Source organism: Lampetra planeri, chromosome 54 (genome assembly GCF_965212315.1).
Source record: "Lampetra planeri chromosome 54, kcLamPlan1.2.h2, whole genome shotgun sequence".
Taxonomy (NCBI): Eukaryota; Metazoa; Chordata; class Hyperoartia; order Petromyzontiformes; family Petromyzontidae; genus Lampetra; species Lampetra planeri.
This window is the reverse complement of record NC_136160.1, coordinates 7539006-7560600: the sequence shown is the minus strand read 5'-3', so window position 1 is coordinate 7560600 and position 21595 is coordinate 7539006. Positions and strand designations below refer to the sequence as shown.

At 49.0% G+C, this 21595-nt stretch overlaps 1 protein-coding gene across 1 annotated transcript; it reads right to left on the bottom strand.

The window, feature by feature from the left end:
- Positions 1 to 1576: 1576 nt before the first annotated feature.
- CTNNBL1 (catenin beta like 1) lies at positions 1577 to 20350 on the bottom strand. The gene is made up of 16 exons (XM_078617547.1): positions 20235 to 20350; positions 18348 to 18500; positions 16423 to 16529; positions 16098 to 16237; positions 14465 to 14562; positions 13096 to 13189; positions 11868 to 11959; positions 10480 to 10552; positions 9461 to 9519; positions 8952 to 9100; positions 8242 to 8423; positions 6919 to 7016; positions 5710 to 5790; positions 5361 to 5498; positions 4216 to 4288; positions 1577 to 2926 (listed from the first exon to the last, which is right to left on the bottom strand). The coding sequence occupies exons 1-16, from the start codon at positions 20262 to 20264 to the stop codon at positions 2838 to 2840; spliced, it is 1656 nt and encodes a 551-aa protein (XP_078473673.1). The 5' UTR covers positions 20265 to 20350; the 3' UTR covers positions 1577 to 2837.
- Positions 20351 to 21595: the final 1245 nt, after the last annotated feature.

The following is a 21595-nucleotide window of genomic DNA, read 5'->3' as shown; positions in this document are numbered from 1 at the left end:
CGGGAAGCTCAACATCTACAAGCGGGAAGCTCTACGTCTCAAGCTGAAGCTCTCCGTCTTACGAGGCAACCACGTGGTCGGAGACCCGAGTGAGGGATCGACCCTTCGTAGCAGTAACTCGCTGTAGTCTGGCAAAGGGGCACTTACTACCCCTTTGTGCTACGGTGTTACAAATAAAAGTGTTGCCTCTAAAAGGAACAACGTCTGCGACTCAGTTGGACCCACGACAGATGTACAAACTCCACAGTAACAACACTACGATATTTGTCATATCAGTGGTGTACCAACTCCACAGTAATAACACTACGATATTTGTCATATCAGTGGTGTACCAACTCCACAGTAACAACACTACGATATTTGTCATATCAGTGGTGTACCAACTCCATCGTAATCACACTACGGTATGTGTCGTATCAGTGGTGTACTAACTCCACAGTAATCACGAACCCAGCGACCCGAGTTCGATTCCCGCTCACGGGTCACCAACACCGGTGATGATTATCTGAACCGGTCCTGGGCCTCTCCCCCGAGGTCGACTCGGTGTGCAACATCATTGCCACTGGGGAGACAAAGGCGGACGGGCGTGGTTGCTGGCCGTGACGGCCTTCATAGGTGGCTTCTCGCTACCAGCACTTGTCCAACAGTCTGTTTAGGCCACACGGGGGATCTCCGCATTTATTTTTGGAGTAACGACATTGGCAGCTCAAGGAGTGCCGGCAATCGGTCAGGTGGGGCACCAATATTTGAATCGTCTCTTTGCACGGTCGCACCCTCGAGGCTATTAAATATCGCGGCTCCTCTTTGCCCGAATTGAAATCATTACGCTCACCCTTTCGAATATTTACCGCTGTCGGGGCGGCTCCCTATTCGCAAAATCCCACCACTACAGCTCCGTAGTACAGTCACCTCCTTGCAATATCAGGTTCCTGCTCTAATTAAAGTAAAATAAAACGTGGAACGTAAAAGAAAAAAGTGTGTTAATTAAAAATCAAGCCGCGTTTTAAATAAGTACTTGCTCTTTGACGCCTTCAAACTAAGCCGGATGTGTTACATCTGACACCGTGACGCCGAAGCGCGAGGAGCCCCCCCCAAAGCGCAGGGCCCGGGGCAGTCGCCTCGATTCGCCATACCCGAGGGACGGCTCTGTCCAGGCCACTTCTTCCCCCATACCACGCGAGTGTAATTGACATTTGAACATGGCCGCAATTCGCCCTCACTTGCTCATACCGATGATGTTGATGGCGCTATTGTGTACAAACTTGGTTGTCCGAGTTCGATTCCCGCTCACGGCCAACACCAGTGACGATTATCTAAATCGGTATCTGGGCCTCCCGTAGGTCAACTCAGCTTCAAATGAGTACCTGGTGAGATGTGTAAACATTGCCACTGGGGAGATGTGGTCTGGTGTGATGCTGGCCACCCACCCCCTTGTGCGCAGTGCCGGCCTTCTTAAGTGCTCGCTAACAGGACTTGCCCAACAGTCTGTTAAAGCTATATAGGGATCTTTGTTTGTCTTTGGTGCCACTTTGAAAGTTAACATTATCACACACACACAAAACGCTTGCTCAGTGCATTTTACTAGAACAAAGTTTATTATTCACATTTAATGACATTTACAAAACGGTTTTTTTTTCTAAACGGCCTCTCATCGTTGTGTTAACACTTTCATAACTGTAGCAGATGCAACTGTATCCGGACTGTTTTAAATACATCAAAAATGTAGAAAAAATAAGAGTAGGGTAAGTATGAACTGCCTATGACCAAATTATCAGGAATGTATCCGATCTCGGCAGCTAAGCTGATTTGAGCCTGGACAACGCTTTTGACGGGCGACCACCATGCAAGTCAGTTTCGTTATAGGATGCTGCGGGGCTACACGGTGGTCAACAGCAAAGTTGGAGCAAAAATAATCGTTCGACTGTACTTTCTATGCGCCCCACGTATATGAACCTACCACGGGTATGAACCTACCACCACAGACCTGCACAGACCAGTGCGGTGAAAGTATGGTCAAATAACCCCCACGGCCCACTCGGTGTGGGCAGGGTGTGGGCAGGGTGTGGGCAGGGTGTGGTGAGGGTGTGGTGAAGGTGTGGGCAGGGTGTGGTGAGGGTGTGGTGAGGGTGTGGGCAGGGTGTGGTGAGGGTGTGGGCAGGGTGTGGTGAGGGTGTGGTGAGGGTGTGGTGAGGGTGTGGTGAGGGTGTGGTGAGGGTGTGGGCAGACTCTCCTTCAGTAGTGGATTGACTCGAGGACAGGCAGGGCTTCGTGTCAGCTGGGTCTGTGCTGGTCTAGTAGTATCCACTGCAAAGGCTGTGGATACTAATAGTAGTCACTTGCTATCTACTCCAGTCTACAGGCCACCCAGAAAATATTTAAGTGAGAAATGAAACCCTGAGGAAAGGCTTAACCTGGCACATGCCTGGGTGCCCAGTGAACGATTATGACCCTGTCAAAGGTGGAGCCATTGGTCATCAAAATGCTTAACATTAATGCACCCTATTTTTTATTGAAGTTGTTGCTGAAATATGGTGTGTAACTGGGATAGAGACTCGCAATATTACGTGGGCCACATGGACTAGCCAAGGTTGTGTTTTGCATAGACCAATCACTTGCTCTTTTTAACGTGTGTTTTCATTGGCTAGAGAACTCTCCACCGCCACTTCTACACCATTACAAGTCGCCATACAGTTGCCAAATCTGTTGATGTTTTGGGGCAACGATTGCCCTAAAACATCTCCAATGTTTCATGGTGCATAGACACAGCGGGTGCTGCGCTAACTATTGACACGACGTGCGGTGATGACGGTGAAGGGGGCGGCGGTAGGTTTGGCGACTCAGAATTCATCCAGCAGATCCATGATCCTCTTCTGCTCGGCCTGCCGGAAGTCTTCGCTCTTGGCATCACCCAGGCTCTCTGTGTACTCTGTGAGACAAGGGCAAAAAGATGTAAGCCAATTACAGCTGGACCCGGGGCCCCATCGGTGTTAATTTTTGTTCATGAAATTATGAAAATATTCGTGTTATTTTTGTTATGTTAGTCAACAATGTCTGTAAGGTGACAAAAGTCAACTGGCATAACGATGACCACCCACCAAAACCGATCAAGCATGACTATATTACACTGCGTTATTAAGAGAATGCATTGTACTTAGGAAAACTACGAATGGTAATTGCATAGATGTTATGTTTAAACATTTCTTTACGGAGTTTTCTGATTTGCTTACCTGATATTGAGGTAGGAAACATTTCTCACACCCGCAAATCAACATTCAATGACTAAGAGTGGCTTAAACATGACTGCTGTAGTCATCTGGACTATGAGAGTGACTGAATTAATCCACAGACTAACTTAAAAAAAACTAAAACTATAAACTATTTTTATTTTACCAAGGCCCACTGAGCTATATAGCTCTTTTTCGGAAGCAACGTAGACATCACAAATGATAGCGCAACGAAGTGGCTTATTACGTGGACATTTATAACAGCCAAATACTTTAAACGCGTGATGTTGATTCTAAATGTGAAGGGAATAACCGGAGAACCCGGAGAAAAATTCACTCAACCAAGGGGAGAACACGCAAACTCGTAGCGGCTTTTGGCTGGCCATCGAACAAAGCCGGTGACCGCATCGTGCGCTTTCAGATGCACTTCTGCGGCCGTCTGGAACGCTCTTCCTTCCGATATTAGGAAGCCACTAGAGCAGGAGTCGGCAACCGGAGCCGCATGCGGCTCTTTAAGGACTGCTGCTTCATGACGTTATTCACATGTATTGTGGCTCTTAACATGGAGTTTTTTTTTTTATTGAATTTGCACAAAAATGGCTCTTCTTGTTAATTTCGTCGTCGACCCCTGCACTAGAGCTATGCACTTTTTAATTAGAGTGAAAACTCATTTCTTTAAAACTGCTGTCAGTGTTTAGTTTGTTGTCCTTCCCCCTCCGCACCTCCGATTAGCACGGTTGGCTACGTACGGTGTGAAAGAAGTTCAACATACGTACATAAGACTCAAAGAGACCCATAGACTAACACAAAGACCCATAGTTTTTTGTCCTCCCCCCCCCTACCACACCTCTGATTGGCACGGTTGGCTACGTACGGTGCAAAAGAAGTTCAACATGCATACATACATCGGCGCATACAACAGTCACCATGAGTTGCAGCCTTGTCGGGTGTTGGGAACGTGTGCGATCGTGAACGAGCCGTGGCCACGAACCTCGGATGATGTGACGCACCACCTTCATAGAGCCACCGCGCAGGTTCAAGATCTGGTTGACTCGCTGCCGGATCTACGCACGCACGTACACACGCGATCGCCAGCGTCATGCCAAGTCAAGCAGTGGATTGAGAACGATGTAAATAATTATTCATATTTCTTGGGAGGAAAAACTGGAACACCGATATGCCAATAGTTCTGCATGTTAACTGCATGAACCAAACTCTGAAATGTATCCACTTTAAAACAACGATATTTTGAAATCACCACCATGACTTTGCCTGATTGGACTTTCATTTAACTGAGGATGCACATGTTACATTTAGATATGTTAGAACTAATCCCTGGTACCGACACGGTATGGGGAAGGCCTTCATCCAAAAGTGGATTTACATACCGGTTAACACATAATCATGGACGTAATAATAAAAGTTATTGATTCTTACATGCACAATCAGACGTATGCGTTCCGCGAGCGAGATAATTTACTTGAATCTCTGCATTGTTACATGCCTCATGATGAATACCAACGTTAGGCAATGGGAATCACCCGCCAGTGTGTACAGGTGAATATTCATTATTACACCCCACAAGGGGAAAGCTGCCGGTGTGTGAAGGTTATCACACTGGCGAGCACACCGGACCTGAGATCTAGAGGTCACCGGTTTGGTTTGACCTCCTGGAGCGGCGGTTGAAATTATTTCGCTTATTTAGCTGCTATACATTTCCACACGACAAGCCACTTTGTTGAGCTGTAATTTGTGGCCAGGTCGCTTCTGAAAAATAAGTGAAAATACCTCAGAGAACTTTGCCTGGTAGGATGGGGATGGTTTAGTTTTATTTGTATGTGTTTGGGTGATTTGTTTACCTTTCTTGTACTTTGCACTGCTATCGTGTTTTTCTACTGTTTGTTGTTGTAACGTTCTTATTCGTGCACACCACAGTTAGTCGATCGGTCAAAGACGTCTGGCTAGCGTGGAAGAGTAGGCCAACGTTCCCTCCAGAAGAGCTCTCCCGAGTGGAGGCCCTTCCACCAGGAGTGGTGGCCAGCCAACAACCGCATGGCCACACCTTCGCCGTCGCTCCGCACATGGCCACGCGCTGCCGCGTGACACGGTGGCAGCCGTGCTGGCGTTTCGTCGCACCTGCGCCACGCCGGACGTGGAGATCTCCAGCATGACGTAGTCCACCAGCTGCAGCACGAAAAGCCCGGCGTCTAGCCGGCGCAGGTAGAAGTCGTCCTGTGCCTCGTCGTCGATAATCTCACCCCTCCGCACCATCTCCTGCACCACAACCGCCGCCACATCGTTCAACGCAGCCCACCGTCGTCCTTGTGCGTAGTCCACTCATTTGTATGCTCGACACAGCCGCTGGCTATTCATTGCGTTGTTCGTTAATTTGTAGGTTCAATGTGCTTGCGCAAGATCATTTCCGTTGCATATTTCTGTGCGACAAGAACGGTCACACGTGTGTACGTTTCACCGCGTCACTCACGTGCTTCTCTCCCTCGATCTTCTTGTCGGCAGCGGAAACTGTCTCCAAGTACTTGAAGTGCAGCTCCATCAGCCGGTCCACCTGGCAACCGACAAACATTAACCAAGAGAGGTGAGCGGGTGACTCGGTGGCCCGGGCAGCTACTCATGAGTAAACTCAAATGAGTGACTATTTTCTTATTTTACCAGGTAAGGCCCACTGAGCTATATGGCTCTCTTTCAAGAGTGACCTGGCCACAAATGATAGCTCAACAAAGTGGCTTATCACGTGGACATTTATCGCAGCCAAGTACTAAACAGTGTTCTCAAGAGCACGAGTTGATAAGTCTCAGTCCCCTCACAAACGATTACAATAATAAACATCGCTTGGTATTGGACTCGATTCGGATAGATTCTGGCTCTGAGCTAAAAAAAAAATAACATAGTTTGACCGTCGAGCAACAAACAATATCACAGCAGAGGTTGTGGGACGAGTGCCACTCAAAAGCACTTCTGCTGGCCATTCACTGACAAATGGGGCGCAACGCTCTGTATAACTTAGGAATGCATCCTTCGTCTGATGACGCTGATAGAATTGGAATCATGCGGGGCGGGGGGAAGACAAGTACAGAATATCATCGATTATCACCATACAGTCGATCATCGATTATCAAGCGGATTCGGGGGGGAGGGAGGGGACGCCAGATTAAAAAAAACGCCAAATAATCACTACCTGACATTATTTAAAATAGTTTATTTTTGTACATTCTTGTCTGACATGTGTTTAGGTGTTGTCATATGTTTTTTTGTGTTTTACATTTGTTTACTAAATGAAATTAGGATAAACATACAATTAGAAAATAATTAAGATCCTACTTTAAAAAGTTACCGTATTTACGTTACCGTGCTTACTACTCCAATCTCAAAGACTCTGCATAGGGTGATGTAAACATTATTTTCATCGTTTAAGTTGTCTGTCGTGTATAATGTACTGTATATAATCTTTAACACTGAAATCAAGCATCGCTACTTTTCTTTGTCATGCACACGGTGCCAATCGCTGGACTGGTTACAGCCTTTGGAGCGGTTTTACCGGTTTGGCCGGATTGGCCCGGAGCAGCCAAATAATGTTGGAAGCAACTATTGGAAGCAACCGTATAATGGTGCGGTGCCGGATAATCGATGATCAACTGTGATGATCCACTGAGCGAGTCGGAACGAGCGGCCACACCTTCTCACAGTCGGTCTCCACAAACTTGTTGATGAGCCGTGTGCGCTGCTGCCCCTTGAGGTTCCTCAGCATGGAGGAGATGATGGAACACACGTGCTCTGCGGGGACACGGGGACGTCACAGGCGGCAGTGGGGAACACGCCAAGAGATTTGCGGTCCACCCACAAACACGCCGCTCCTGCGTGTGGTTATGTACAGCGGAACACGTTAAAAGGTCGCGCTCATTAAACACCACAAATGAACCGAAATACCTCACTGATGTCGTCAAGGAGCATAAACCATCATCACGCAAACTCCGGTCATCCTCACAGCAGAGGCTTTTAGCTGGCCATCGAACAAAAAGTCATCGCACGCTATCAGATGCGCTTCTGTGGCCGTTTGGAATTCTATTACTTCCGATATCAGGATGCCACAGGAGCTATGCACTTTTATATCTAGAATGACAACTAATTTCTTTAGAAGCACATTGTCCTTCCCCCTGCACCCCCGATTAGGATAGTTGGCTACATACGGTGCGAAAGAAGTTCAACATACTTATGCATTGTTGAACTGGCCGCCCCAGGGCAAAACCTGGCCCACAGTGGTTCACTGAGACATTTTTATTTTCCCTATTAAAATAATTTACCTGGAAAATCCCTTGAGATGGAACATCTCGTTTGCAAGGGTGAGAGATGAGTGATAAACAAAAGAGATGAAAGAGCTGTATGCAAGAGATGAGGATAAGTGAAAATTACAGCGAGATACACGACAGGGATGTGACTGCTGGAGACAAGACGTATAGATTAGTGGTAACGTGTGCATACAATGACATCACATGACAGGCCCAGGATGTGATGTGACGTGGCCCATCAGTACACGCTCATTTTAGTGTGGTCCGTCGGAGGATACAATTCAAGTGCAGCTCGATAGAGACGCAGCCGAGTGTTTACCTTTAAAAATAACTTCATTTGAAAAAGAGGGAAAATCTGCGGAAGTGGGAGCAGCCCGTGGTAACTGTTCCTATTAGTGGAACCATAACGAGTACTCACGGGCACTTCCACAGATTTCTAAATTCTCCACAGCCAACCAGCGCAAGGAATCTATTCCTCGCACCTCCGAGTTGTCCTCTCTCTTCGAGAGGGAATAGTGCGAGGCGCGTTTGAACTCTAAATTGTTATCAAGTCTCTTTACACACGAGTGCAATGATCGATTACCAGGTAAGGCCTACTGAGCTGTGTAGCTCTTTTTCTGAAGCGACATGGCTATCATTAATGATAGCTCAACGAAGCGTCTTATCGTCGCGTGGAAATTTATTGCGGCCAAAATGGCCTAGGGCGGCCTTACCCTCGTGCTCCTTCTCGGACATGCCAGCCTTTTTGGCCCTGCCGGGTGTCTTCATGAAGAGGGGGAAGATGCTGCGCAGGCCCAGGATGTCCACAAACTTGTGGCAGTTGTCGGCGCCGTCCGGCCCCACCATGGCGTGGTCCAGCACCTTGAGGGCGCTGTTGCGGGAGCGCTTCTTCTCCCTGCCGGCGCAAGCGCGCCAACACGTACGCACATACCCCACTCCCCCGTCACGCTTGCCCCCAAACCGTCGTCACGGATTCATTTTAACTTTCCGACTCAAGTTGAAAGCGTCGGTGCATGAGCTCCGTGTGCCTGTTTAATACGTTCTCGTAAAGACGGTAGGATAAGAATATTAACTTGAATGCTAAAGGTTTTTGTTGCTTTTAGGGACTTTCCGTATAAAAAACAGTCCACATTTATCAACCGGCCACAGAAGCACCGATAAAACCCGGTGATAAATGGACAAGCCTCTTTGGCCAAGGTGATGAGGTCACAAGCAACCTGCACGCCTCGCCTCCGCGTTATGTCATTACTTGAGATTCATGAAACCTTTCCCAAAGAATACACAATAGTTATCAAGATCGGACTTAATGTACTGAACCGTCGCTGTGATCATCAATCATTCGTGACACGCGCAAATCTACGGCACGTGTGTATGTGCGCGTGCGTGGATCAAGAGGTCCGGGTGAGCGCAACTCGTTGCTCACCGCAGCATGAGGTTCATGAGCTGCAGGCCCTCCCCACGCAGGAAGCGCTCGCGGTTCGACGCCAGCATGAGGCACGAGCAGAGGCAGTCAAAGAGGTTCTCCATCATCTCCCCCTCCTCCCCACTCGCCGGGTCGTGACGCTTGAACACCTGCGTGTGGCCAACGGGAACGCCGTCGGTACGGGCTTTAAAATAAGGAGGGGGTGCTTGTATGTACGTAAGTATGTTGAACTTCTTTCGCAACGTACGTAGCCAACCGTGTTAAATCGGAGGTGCGGGGGGAATGAATGTCACTGCACAAACAAGTGTTATAGGCTGTGAGGCTACATGGGAAGGCAGCAGAGGCCTTTGCAGGGAAATCCATCGCTGAACCAAACTTCACCAATCCACACTGACCGGCGTGGGGCAGAACGGTAAAACAACCCCCACGACCCCCATGGCCTATTGGGAGGCCCTCATCCAGCAGTAGATTGAGAGAAGAGGCTCCCCGAATGTACGTAGCACACTTACCGAGAGCTGCTGTAGAAGCACGTCGATCCCTTCCATCTCTCCCAGGAGTTCTCTGTTAGCTGCATCACGCAAACACACACGGACCTTTATTATGAACACTATTAGTCGCAAACAGAAGCAGACAAGGGAGGTAATTTGGTAAGGTTCACATGTTCATCATCATACCATGGTCACCATCATCACCACCAAGTTCTGGCCTTTACAGATGCATTTCGTTTTCATCAAAACTATGTTTAGTTTGTTGTCCTTCCCCTGCACCTCAACATACATATGAAGCCATCGTCACCAATGCAGTCTTTACAATTTACACAGTCCCTTTAAAGCCCAGAGCAGGCGCAACGGTTCCCCTTTTCCACTTGCACATCCGAGCCAGGCCAGCGTGAGGGCCCCTCACAGTACACGTGGTATTCTGCCAGCTCTTTGCCGTGCCAAGCTGGAACCAAACCGCAATACGATGGCATCACGAGACACTGGTTCGGGGGCCAAGCAGGGCCAGGGGGGGGGGGCGGGGTTAACTGTGCTTTCTGGAACCTCGCGAGCCGTGAGGGGGGCGGCTTCGCACAGGCCTCGGGGGGAAGGGCTGGCTTGGCACGGGCATCGGGGGGGAAGGGCTGGCTTGGCACGGGCATCGGGGGGGGGGCTGGCTTGGCACGGGCATCGCGGGGAGGGGGCTGGCTTGGCACGGGCATCGGGGGGGAAGGGCTGGCTTGGCACGGGCATCGGGGGGGGGGGATGGCTTGGCACGGGCATCGGGGGGGGGCTGGCTTGGCACGGGCATCGCGGGGGGGGGGCTGGCTTGGCACGGGCATCGGGGGGGGGGGGGGGCGGATTGGCACGGGCCTCGGGTGGGCGCTAGCTTAGCATGGGCACTGGGGGGGGGCGGCTTGGCACGGGCCTTGGGGGGATGGCTTGGCACGGACCCTGGTGCGGCTCAGTTCCACAGTGTAAAAAAGGAAACGTGTGTCTCAGCAACGGCAAGCTGGGGGAGGGCGATGTTGTGGGGGGTGTGGACACCTCACCGTCATTGTTCTGCAGGAGGATTGAGAGGATTTCGCTGCAGTACAGCTTGTTCGCGTCAAAGGGCATCTTGGCCTGCAATCCGCAGCAAAAGGACAACGATGATGACACCTCAAAAAAACCTCTGACAAATTGCAGGCACGGTTTGTATGTAGAATTTCTTTCGCACCGTACGTAGCTAATCATGCGAATCGGGAGGTGTGGTGGGGTGGTGGTGCACGCCTATGACCCAGCACTTTTGAGGTGAGAGTTAGTGGATCGGGCAGAGAGATGTGTGAAACTCGTAGATTATGATGTGGTTGTAAGGAGTGAGATGCGAGTATATGGAGAGCAGTGTGGTGATGAGCAACTCGAAGCAGGTACTCTAGTCCCTCGGTTAACAGTGACATCGGTTAACGTTTTTTTTCGGTGAATGTTTCGCCTCCCATAGGACTCCATGTTTCGACCAACATTAAAATTTTGACTAACGGTACGTTTACGTTCGGAACGCGAGGCGCCAATTTCGGCCAACCCGAGCGATCTTAAGTGGGGCTGAGCCATGCCCTCAGCCAATCAGTGTTCCTCATTTATAAGCGTTCAGACCTCGACTGGCTTTGTTTACATGTTTTCCCTTTCTTATGTTTATTAATATTGTTTAAATGTAATAAACTATGTTTTTAGGGTCAAAAAGGTCAACTTCCGATCATCTTCGATCGGTTGAATGCTATTAACATGTATTTTATATATTGGATTAACAGTTATTTCGGTTAACAGTAGTTTTTGTGGAACGGATTAAAAAGGTTAACCGAGGGACTACTATATGATTATTATGGTTACGCTTGTTTACCCAGGAAAGCCTCGCCGAGTCTAAAGTCTTTTACAAGAGGCCCCTGCCAAGTTTTCACAATAGGGGGCGATGGTGCAATGTGAAATCCCAGTTGACTAATTTGTAGGTAATTCTTCAGCACTGTGAAGTTTTGGCAAACACCAGTTGCGTTGTTTCCAGCTCATATTAGGATCATGGAAACGTGACGAGAAGCAGTAAATGATTACGTATGAACTTGACGGCCGTACGGTCGTTAATGAGCATAAACCGTGGCACGAACTCCAGTCATCCTCGCAGCAGCAGCAGCAGCAGCTTTTGGCTAATAATCAAAGACGGTCACCGCATTGCGCGCTTCCTTCCAATATTAAGAAGCCACTGGAGCTATGCACTTTTAAATCATCTACATTTAAAACGAATTTCTTGAGGAACTGCTTTTTGTGTTTAGTTTGTTGTACTTCCTCCCCCCCGCACCTCCGATTAGCACGGTTGGCTACGTACGGTGCGAATGAAGTTAAACATACATATGTATATACACGTGTGTGAGGATCGAGGTACAGACATGAGGAACGGCGGACTGCGTCTCACCCGTATCCGCTTGAGCAGCCACTGCATGAGGCCCTGTCGCGCGGCCTCCGTGCTCATCTCTGGCCGGAACTCCGTCAGGTTCTCGATGATCGCTGTAACGCCATACGAGGGGGTTCACAGGTGAGCTATCCGTGTGAGGCTCACGTGCGAGACTGTACCGTTGTGGGGGTGTTAGGTGTGAGCGTCCTACCTGTGCGAGAGGCGAGTGTATGACATCGCCTTTCTCTTCGCGGCTCTGCAGTGAATGTTGTAAGTTTCTGTGGGTGAGGTGTGAGCTTCGTGCTACAGTGGGAGTCGAGAGGAAGGTGCGAAGGTTCTAGCTCAGGCGTCGGCAACCTGCGGCTCCGGAGGCGCATGCGGCTCTTTAAGGACTGCTTCGTGACGTTATTTATTAAGGACCACCGTTGCGTATTCACATGCATGGCGGCTCTTGAAATATTGAGTTTTCTTTACTAAATTCCCAAAAAATGGCTGCTATTTTGGTTGTCACTTGTTCTAGCTGTATGGAAACCAGGCGTGAAGTTCCTACCGGGACAGCAGGAGCAGGGAACCTGTGGCCTGTGGACCACATACAAACGGCCCACAACTTAATATCCAATGACATGTGGTAGCCACACAAGGCCAACTGCTTCGAAAAGGCCCGCAAATGATATTTATCTGTCACCGCATGCTTCTTGACCGCCTTAATCGGGTATTATTTCTGACCTGGCTGCAAAAATGGTTTCCAATTTTCGCACTCAACCACTCCTGTCACTGGAATGGCCTCTACACTCGGTCGCAACGCATGTCGTTATTTTTTGCTTGATTACAGACTAACGCTAACCTCTAGTGATAATGTGGTTGTTGCCCAGAATATCAATTTTGAAGGTCCTATTCGGCCCAAACAAAAGTGGTTCTTCCCCACCCTTGCTGTGCAAGGTCAGGATTGAGGATCGTAGCTGCAATGGGGGCTTTAGATATAAGGGTCTCCCCTTTTTGGCGATCATCAGTGGGGCTCGTTACAGCTATACACCTGCTTGGGGATCATCAGTAGGTGCTCATTACAGTGGCATTAAAGTGACACACTCCACTGCTCCTGCCTGACGCGGTTATCATCTGGGCTCGACCACCTGAATGTGAAAATTAAGTTGTTGCTCTGCATCTACATCAGCAGCCATACGACAGAAGAAGAAGTGGGGCTCACACGTGCCGTGATTTGATCTCGTGCGTTTGAAGCGAGGAGACTCACCGAGCGTGTTGTGAACGCCGACTGCCTCCTCCTTGGTCGCCTCGTCGAGTCGCTCCAGGTTCTGCACCAGCAGCGCCACCACTTGCTCGTTGAGCTGCAGGGAGAGTGCGCGGATAGCGAGCGCAATGTATGTACGTTGAACTTTTTTCGCACCCATACGTAGCTAAACCACGCTAGTCGGAGGTGCGGGGGCCACAAACTAAACACAAGAGGCAGTTCTAAAGAAATGAGTTTTCAATCAGCCACCGGTCGCTGCCGTCGACGGCGCAATATAATTTTTCTTGTCACCATACGACGCAAAAGAAACGTTCGCGATATGACAAATATGGCGATATCAGTTTCCCACAGCTCTGCGATTAGCGCTAACAACACAACACGCAAAGGCGTGCTGTTCTCAATGCAAGGCACAATGGCAGTTATGCCTTACCGCTGTTTGTGAGCACGTTAGTACACCAATTTTACAGCTTGCAAGACGCATTCGCCTGTTGCGATAGGGGTTTCTCATCACAAACAGGGAGAGCGTTTCGTTTTTTATTGCGATGTGCTTCGCTCTCCTTCCAGCACGGATAAAGATGACGGCGTGGTGTGTGCGAGCGTCCGTCAGTCGTAAAAGTGCGGCGTCAGAACCCGCGCGTGAACCACGGTGTTGGTCACTGCTCGGGAGACGAGCATGCGTCTGCTGCTTAATTCTCCGGGCGTTTCGATATTCGTCGCAACTTTCAGGAACCCATCCTCGACATAAAGCGGGGTATTATTGTGCCACCTAAGGTGGCAAAACTTTAGTGGTACCAATTATATCAAATATAGATTGAATTATAAAGCTAATAAGAGTAAAGTATTTTATAAAGCCACTCACATGCAATGGTTAGCATAGAATTCACTGTTACTGCCCATGTAAATAAAATTAAATCACTGAGGTCCTTCCACCGCAGAAGGCACTAACAAGTCAGAATCAGAATCTTTATTTATCCTGGAGAAATCTGATGAGCTGTGAAGCTCTTTTTCACAGATGTCCAGGAGGGGCAGGTCAAGAGAGTTACAACTATGACAAAAACGATAAGAGTGCAAAGTATAGGAAAGGTAAGCAAATCACTATGAATAAATAAACAAATACTAAAATTTTATCTTACCGGGTAAAGCCCAGAGCTATTCGTTATTTTTCAGAAGCGACCTGGCCACAAACGATAACTCTACGAAGTGGCTTATCATCACGTGGACATTTATCAGCAATCAAAAATTCTAGACGCGTGTTGATTAAAAATGCGCAAAGAAAGAAAAGCAGAGGCAGGTCAAGAAGTTACAACATAACTAAACGCCTGGTTTGTATCTCGGCGACCGACAGCGAATACGGCACGGCGCGAGTGCTTACGAGCGCATCGGTCAGCGTCCGCGCGCCCTCCTGGCTCTCGTGCAGTGTGTCCACGTCCGTGAGCTCCTGCAGGAGGTCTACCACCTCGATGGCGATATGTACCCCGGGGGTCAAGGACTCCAACCACGCACGTGCGAAAGCTGAAAAGAACGCAACTGGTGTTTCGGCCAAAACATCCCAGCGCTGGAGAATTACCTACAAATTACTCAACTGGGATTTAACATTGCAGCATCGCCCCCGACTGTGATAACTTGGCAGGAGCCTCCTGTAAAAGACTTGAGACTCGGCGAGGCTTTCCTAGGTAAACAAGCGTAACACAATAATAATTACTTCTGGCTCATCATCATCACACTCCTCTCCGTATACTCGCATCTCACTCATAAACATCAGCATTCACAATCCTCATAACATACGGCAGGATCTCCCTCAGCGTGAGTCTGGGAGTTTCACATATCTCTCTGCCCGATCCACTAACCCTCACCACAAGAGTGCTGGGTAGCACTTTCATCAATCCACTGCTGGATGAGGGACTCCACGTGCCATGCGAGTTTATCTGAGCATTGACCTCAAATTGTAAATGTTCTTGGTTTACTCGACAACACACCGTTGTGTCGGGTGGTGGCGGGTTAACGACACATTTATATTTAAGTGATCTAACCCAAAAAAAAAACATTAATGGATTTATCAGTCCCACATCATGGATGGACATCATGGATGTGGGACCATAGATATACAATAGGTACTACTGCCCATACCGTATAGTCGTACAACAAACATACGAAACAGATAATCAAGTGACAAAGTACTCCTCCCCTCTCCATCATCACCTCCTCCCTCTCTCTTCTCTCCTCTTTTCGTCTTTGTTCACTCTCTACCTGCTCCTCTCCCATCTCCTCTACTTGTCTCTTCTACTCTTAACCTGAAATATCGTTTTTTCGTAACCAACACAATGATCCACGTTTGTTCTTGGGTTAGGCCCCGCAGTAGTTTTATGCCAAAATCCTTGCCATTATCCCTGCGCCACCCGATAATATTGTCACATTTACACAGATATTACACTGTACATCGTGCATTGATCAAATTCTGACTAAGAAGGCTCCTTCCTCATCAGCGGCTTATGGTGCTTTTCACAACTGAAGTCAACATCAACAAAGGATGCTTCGCTCAATTAGGTGGGTAGTGTGCTTGGATACGGAGTGGTCTTCTGCCCATAATGTAGTACAGCCCTCGCTGACTCGTGGCTTTACATACAGCTACTACGAACTGACAAACATTCTTTCTGTCACACCATTGCAGACACGTATCGTGATTAGAAAAAGAAAAACAATTGCACATAAGGACCAGGATCATGCCCCTCTTCATTCTATTTTCCTAAAAAATATCTGAGCACGTTTAGACAATGAATTTAAAATGTGGCTGGTTGCGGGCTAAAGCCTATTCTTATTTTTTTCATAATTTTGATCATGGAAAAAATGTCCGATAGATACAGGGTGATGTACAGATGAAAAAACACACGGCTGTGAAAGGGTTAATGGATGGATCGTTACACAACCGATATTCATCACAGCCGCGTCGCATCCGGCAGCACTGCGGGATTAATCACGGTCACCCGCGGTCGGGCCGCGAAGGATATCGGTGTTGTCGTGGCTGAGGAGGCCCAGGAGCGACGTCACCGAGTTGAGGTCGACGAGCAGAGGGTAGAGCTCTGGCATCGTGGCGATCACGTGCATCTCCTGGATGACGTCGTTCAGGTCCAACTCGGACTCCATGAACCTGCACGTTAATTCGGGTCGGGTCGAGAATCAAACGTGTTACTCTGCTCCCTCGATTTCAGAGGCGCAATCGGCATCAGCGATACTGCCTTCAGAAGGTTAAGCAAAGTGCTAATAATAGAATATGATATAAACACAGACAAGCAAACGCGCACAAGCGATAATGTTAAACTGGGGATGCCTCACTTCTCTGGGTTGTCGGGGAATTTTATTCTGAGCTCCTGATTCTTCAGTGTCGTCTTCTCGAAGTTCAATACCATCCTCTTCACGCCGTTATCATCTAATGACTGGCCCTGTCAAAGACAACGATGGCAATTATGAATTTTTGTGGAAAGTTCTGCGAAGCGAGAATTTTTTTTATCATTTCCCGTTCCGAGACGTCTGCAAGTTGCAGGGTGGGTCCTGTTCACCGCTGAATCTCGGAACGCGAAAGCGGTTCAGCGTTAATTTTATTTAGAGGCGAAGCATTGTTTTTTTCGAATAAAACATGTATTTGTAAATTCAAGCAAAACTCAAACATGCTTACGAAAGGTATTTTTTGTCTGTTTAAGAGTAAGGAGCTTTCTACAAAAGAATCTAATCAAAACGATAAGCTTGCTTATCACATTTCCCTTTCTAAGATTTTTTCTTAGGTAGACAATTACTTTATGAAATATATTTCGAGTACGAAATATGAAAACAATATCATATCGTACCGTACTGCAACCCATGGCCTCCTCCCACCAAGACAAAGATCCCCGTATAGCCTAAACCGATTATAACAGCTGTTAGCGAGTATCACCAGCAGTGGGCGCCAACACTACCGCCAGCCATGCGAACCACCATACTCAGTATTACAAGTGTCACTACCACGAAAACCTCTCGTATGGAACAAAATATGCTTTCAAAATTATCAAACATACCAATACCGAACCCTCATAAATAAGGGACCGAGGTGTTACATGTATTTACTCAGGCATCTATTTTGCTGATGTTTTGCGTTTAGATGCACATAATTTAAAAGCCGGATCTCCCTTGAACACGAGACCTGTGGTGTCAATGGGTTTTCACCTGGCTTAGCGAAAGGCAATTAAAGAACATTTCATGTCCTTTAGCCACATCGCTGTGGATTATTAAACCTTCTCTCACCTTCCATCCCCACCTCTTCTCATCCACTGAGAGAGAAGTTGATGAGATCGAGGAACGTTTTTTATTCAGCAAATGCTTTTACACGTGACAATCGTACAGTTAGAGCGCCAGATACGCAAGAGAAATAAATATATTTGTCAGTGTTATATGTGAGTAAACGTCAGCCCACGTAGCCACAGAGCCATGTGACAGCCTCCCAGAGGTCGCAATCGGGTACCCGATACCCGTACCCTACCCGATACCCGGCTACCCGTACCCGGCCGGATACGGGTACCCGTTTGCGACCCTGGTGCGGCCGGGTACGGGTAGGCCGTGAGTCACTGGTGAGTAACCGTTTGTCACTCATTTCCCAACGTCTTGTCTCTTCTCACAATTCAAGTTCCTAGAATCAACCCACCCGCGCCTGCAATATGGCTTCATCCCAGAGGTCGCAATCGGGTACCCGATACCCGTACCCTACCCGATACCCGGCTACCCGTACCCGGCCGGATACGGGTACCCGTTTGCGACCCTGGTGCGGCTGGGTACGGGTAGGCCGTGAGTCACTGGTGAGTAACCGTTTGTCACTCATTTCCCAACGTCTTGTCTCTTCTCACAATTCAAGTTCCTAGAATCAACCCACCCGCGCCTGCAATATGGCTTCATCCCAGAGGTCGCAATCGGGTACCCGTACCCGTACCCTCCCCGATACCCGGCCGGGTACGGGTATCGGGTAGGGTACGGGTACCCGTTTGCGACCCTGGTGCGGCCGGGTATGGGTAAGGAATCAAAACCCGTTTGCGACCTCTGCAGCCTCCTCTTCCAGCACGTGCAGGGCAACAACAACCTGTCCGCCCGGTACACGCTGACGAACTTCACAGCCGAAGACGATGTTCTCCAAGGTCTCCTGGCTCTCCGCAATCACACGGCGGGGCTGTTGCGTAGCACGCCCCATCGATGCTCGGAAGCGGCGCACACCCCTCCTTAGCCTCCATCGTCCTCACCTCGTCATCCTTGCTCATCATTTCCACCTGCTGCTGCTGGTCGGTGGGGGGCTCCGCACGGCCCCTGCCGGGCCCGTGCTTGCGCGGTGGGTGCGGCAGCTCCTCCTCGCTGTCATCCTCCTCGTCGAGAACGCGCTTCGGCCCCTTGTCGGGCTGCGGTGGGGCGAGGAAAAGAGGTGGCAGAGAAAAGCAGACGGGAAGAAGACATGGAGCAGACGAGGGTGGACAGAGGAGCAGCACAGGATGATGGAGAACCAGAGGATGGTTGAGATAGAATATATTGCAATGTGGATTGATACAGTGTCTAAATGTAGCCGCATCTCAAGAAGTTGTACAGAAAGACTGGGCATATTTATTTTAAAGAGGTAGTCTTATGTCTGCATGTGAGTCTATGGGTCTCCCTAGGTCAATGGGTTTCTGCCCGGGTCTTTGGGTCTCCATGTGAGTCTAGACATATTTGGCAGTCTATTGGGTCTCAAAGTCTGTATGGGTCTCGGTGCGAGTCTGTAGGTCTCCATGTGACTATCGGTCTATATGCAAGTCTGTGGGTCTCTAAGCAAATATTTGAGTCTCTATTTCACTCTATGCGTTTCTACATAAGTCTGTGGGTCTTTGTGCGAGTCTTCGAGTTGCAGTGTGAGACTATGAACTCTGTGCGAGTCGTTGAGTCTCCAGGTGACTACGAGTTTCTGTGTATGCCTGTGGGTCTCTGTGGGAGTTTATGGGTTGCAGTGTGTGGGTCTATGATCTATCTTTATGCTTGTCTGTGGGTCTGTGTGTCACTCTATGGGTGTCTGTGTGACTCTACGGGTCACTGTGTGTGATCTATCTTTATGCAAGTCTGAGTATCCATGTGACTGTCTCTATGCAAGTACTGAGATTGCATGTAACTATGGGTCTCTGTGTAAGTCTGTGGGTCTCTGTGCGAGTCTACGGGTTGGAGTGTATGAGTCTGTGATCTTTCTCTATGCGAGTCTGTCGGTCTCTATGCAAGCCAATGAGCCTCCATGTGACTATGGGTCTCTGTGTGAGCCTGTGGGTCTCCATGTGACTCTATGGGTATCTGTCAGAGGTGGGACAAAGTCATTGTTATGCAAGTCCAAGTCGAGTCGCAAGTCATCAAATTCATGACTCGAGTCTGACTCGAGTCCAAGTCACATGACTCGAGTCCACATCTCATAGGTGGGACAAAGTCATTGTTATGCAAGTCCAAGTCGAGTCGCAAGTCATCAAATTCATGACTCGAGTCCAAGTCACATGACTCGAGTCCACACCTCTGGTATCTGTAACTCTACGGGTCTCTGTGCGAGTCTACGGGTCGCAGTGTGTGAGTCTATGATCTATCGCTACGCGAGATTGTGCGTCTCTGTGTGACTCCACGTGTCTTTATGCAACTCTATGAGTTTCTCTGCAACTCTATGAGTCTCCGTGTGACTCTATGAGTCTCCGTGTGACTCTATGAGTCTCCGTGTGACTCTATGAGTCTCCGTTGTGACTCTATGGGTCCCTGCGCGGCTCCACGTGTCGCAGTGTGTGAGTCTACGATATATCGCTACGCGAGATTGTGCGTCTCTGTGTGACTCCACGTGTCTTTATGCAACTCTATGAGTTTCTCTGCAACTCTTGAGTCTCCGTGTGACTCTATGGGTCTTTGTGCGAGTCCGTGAACCCTAAGGATCGCGTGGCCCTGGCATTGCGGCCCAGGCCGCGCGCGCCACCCTCGCTCCGTTCCGCCCCGGGACGCGGAGGCGCCTCGGCCGATGCCCTCGGGGGCAACGGCAGCGACTGAGAAGAGGGCGCCGGGAGATGCCCTTGAAGGTGGAGACTCTGAGTCCTGAACTTTAAACGACGACGACGATGCAACTTGAAAGTGCGCAGCCAATTCACCTGGAACTTCAGCAGCTCGGCGACATCCATTGCAGCGGGGCGCGATGTGACGTCATGTCACTCTGTAGCGTCGTCGTCGTCTCCCCTCCGTCGCAAACGCGCGCCTGACGTCACGTCATCGAGAACGCGACGCGCAGGCTTGCGTGAGATGACGTCATCACGAAAGCGGCGGGTTTGCGTGCGATGACGTCGTAGCGATGGTTGACAAGTTGGGTGAGCCGGCTGGTGTGCCCATTTCCAAGCTGGTCGTTAGGGGCCGTCCATAAATGACGTCACGCGATTTTGGACGATTTTTGACCCATCTCCCCCTTTGTCACACGGCGTCACAAAAAGTCAGACCCCCCCCTCAAATATGACGTCACAAACCTCTGCCCCCCTCCCCCACAAACAAATAAAACATGCTTCTTTAAACTATTGTCATTGTAGTGCGTATTTAATGTGGCGCTGCACTCTGATGTTTTAGGAGAAAACATAAAAAGTATATTTAATTAAGTAGAACGTGTTGTCTATATTTATTTAAAGTTGCACATTTTGATGTGACGTCACATTTCTCACCCCCCCCCCCCCATCATACTCTTAGGTCACACATCGTCAAAAATGTCTGACCCCCCCCCCAGGTGCGGGACGTCATTTATGGACGGCCCCCTTAAGAAAACACCTTAAAATATATCCGTTATAATTCTCCTCACGCCTCTTGGTTTTAAACGAGTGCAGTCTCCAACCCTTAAATCTTGACTCAAAGCTTTCGTGACTGCAGGAATTCATATTCGTGGGTCTTTCGGTAAAGTCACGTAGATAAGATCAAATCAATTTTTTAAAACATAACAAAATAAACTCCGACGTTTCGATCGCAACACAAGCAATCGTCATCAGGAGAAAAAATTGTAGGAAAGCTGCTGAGGCAGGCTGTTTTAAAGGTTTGAAATGGGTGTCTCCCAAAGGTCATCAACGAAGTTGGCGGGGCTAGTGATGTTAGGGGCCGTCCATAAATGACGTCACGCACATGGGGGGGGGGGGGGGTGGGGGTCAGATGTGACGATGTGTGACGAGGGGGGGGGGGGTTGAGAAATGTGACGTCACATCAAAATGCGCAACTTTAAATAAATATAGAGAACATCGTCACAAATGTCTGACCCCCCCCAGGTGCGTGACGTCATTTATGGACGGCCCCACAGCCTGACGTCATGACGTTCGTCTCGTTCGTCTCGTGTACCGGCGTAATGGGGGGCTCTGTACATAGACCCCCCACCCACCCCGCCCGAGCGAGAAGTCAACAGTGGCCCGATAAACCAGACGAATACAAGGCAAAGCAAATAAAATAACGTAACAGCAATTACGCTAAATATACATTTGGTACAAAA